We start from the raw sequence: 1,764 nt of genomic DNA on the forward strand, positions 1-1,764 counted from the left end.
TTATATATATTATAGTACCTGACCTATATACTATAGTATAGTAGCCATCCTATAGGCCCTGGAATTCCCCACTGAACACAAAAGACAAAGGCTTGGCTTGTTAAGCATATGGTGGGGTTGTCACTGATGAAATGTGTGACTTCCCTTCTGTACCTATGTTCTCAANGGACCCATGTTCCCTGAGTGATGAGGAGGTGTTCACAGCTGTGGGATACTTCCTGGAACTTACTTATAATCTGCATGCTGGTCAGGTCGAGTCGTATTTTCTGGAAACTGGAAAAGCCAGCAGCTGTGTAGTCCTTCCGGCAATGGCAGTCATCTCGCCGGCTCCCATTATAGGGACATTCTGTTGGGTTGTGCAATCTAAGCCGTGGAGACAGCATTCTGGTAAGAATGGGATGGTTTTCTCTAGGAAGCTCCAGGCATCTAAGGTCTTCAGGGACAAAGCCTCTTACCTGTGACCGTAAACTTCGGAGAAGTTCTCTGAGTCACCGTGAGCCAGTGTCACATACTCCTTGGGATAGTCAGAATTCATCCCTGCACAGAATACCTGTAAGAGACACAAGGAAGGATCCAANAGAAGTACTCAGAAGGAGTGATGANATTACCACGAAAACATTCTGCNAACAATGACTCAACAACAACTCAACACTCACCTTTAGTGGCTTCCCTCTGACAGCCAGGAAATACTCCCCATCAACACTGGCGCTGTTGAGTTTTTTTACCTCCTTGCAGTTCTGGGGTAGCTCACCTAGGAAACACAAGTAGTAAAAATGGACTAACTAGTCTCAGATGTTCAGTATTTACCAACAGAATACTCACTAACCACCCAAGAGGTAGAATCAAGAGAGAAAGAGCATGGTGGGGAGAAGAGAGACAAGGAAAGGGAGACAGCTCAGTCAGTAATGTGTTTGCCAGACAAACATGAAGACTTGGGTTTGGACCCCAGGACCCACACAGAAAAGCTGGCTGTGGATGTGCATTGTGTGATGTCAGGGCTGGGGGTGGAGACAGAGGACATGAAGGTCCACTGGCAAGTCAGTTTGGTGAATCACTGAGTTCTAGGTGCAATGGGCAACTTTGTCTCAACAGGAAAGTGGAGAGTGATTGAGGAAGATACTGAAGATCAATCCTTGTCTTCTAAAACCTTGAGCATACAAGTGCGGGCATCCACCTCCCACATCACACAGACATCCAGAGAATTACTACATCTCTAAAAAGGATGGACCAACAGATGAACGGAAACGTTTGTCCTCCGTGACAGACAAAGAAGGCTTCAGTTGAGAGACTTACAGTTATAAACATTGCGGCAGGTTTTTCTTTCTTCTGGCTTTGTATCAGTGGGACATAAGTGGCTGGGCTGGTCTTCATTAGTTAAACACTGCACAGATCTATGCATGACTCCTATGCCGCAGGACACTGAGCACTGGAGGGAAGAGGAGAGTCAGCGGGTGGCTCTGGAGCCTGAGAGATAATGAGCATCTGGTGACATGAAGCTCAGAGTCCTGGGCTGTGTAACATATATTTACATATATACGAAACATACATATATACATCTCTCTATATAATACACATTTCTATATAAAACACTGATATACATGGGCCTTACTATAGTTATCTATACACTGTCCCNCATTTAAACTGCATAGTAACCCCATGAGATAGTACCACCATTACTCGTTTTACAAATGGAAGACTTGGGCTCTGATTAAGGAATGTGGTCAAGGTCCTCATGAACTTGGGGTTCGAATCCTAATGACTTTC

General features: G+C 44.9%; 1 protein-coding gene across 1 annotated transcript in view; it reads right to left on the bottom strand.

The window, feature by feature from the left end:
• Adamts9 (ADAM metallopeptidase with thrombospondin type 1 motif 9) overlaps window positions 1-1,764 on the bottom strand; it is a 170,842-nt gene that overhangs the window by 23,998 nt on the left and 145,080 nt on the right. Inside the window, exons 29-32 of the mRNA XM_029478238.1 lie at window positions 1,294-1,426; window positions 657-751; window positions 456-550; window positions 230-363 (exon numbers count right to left, since the gene is read on the bottom strand). Coding sequence (XP_029334098.1) covers window positions 230-363; window positions 456-550; window positions 657-751; window positions 1,294-1,426 — 457 coding nt within the window. The remainder of the gene's footprint in view (window positions 1-229; window positions 364-455; window positions 551-656; window positions 752-1,293; window positions 1,427-1,764) is intronic.

The sequence above is a fragment of the Mus caroli genome, chromosome 6 (genome assembly GCF_900094665.2).
Source record: "Mus caroli chromosome 6, CAROLI_EIJ_v1.1, whole genome shotgun sequence".
Taxonomy (NCBI): domain Eukaryota; kingdom Metazoa; phylum Chordata; class Mammalia; order Rodentia; family Muridae; genus Mus; species Mus caroli.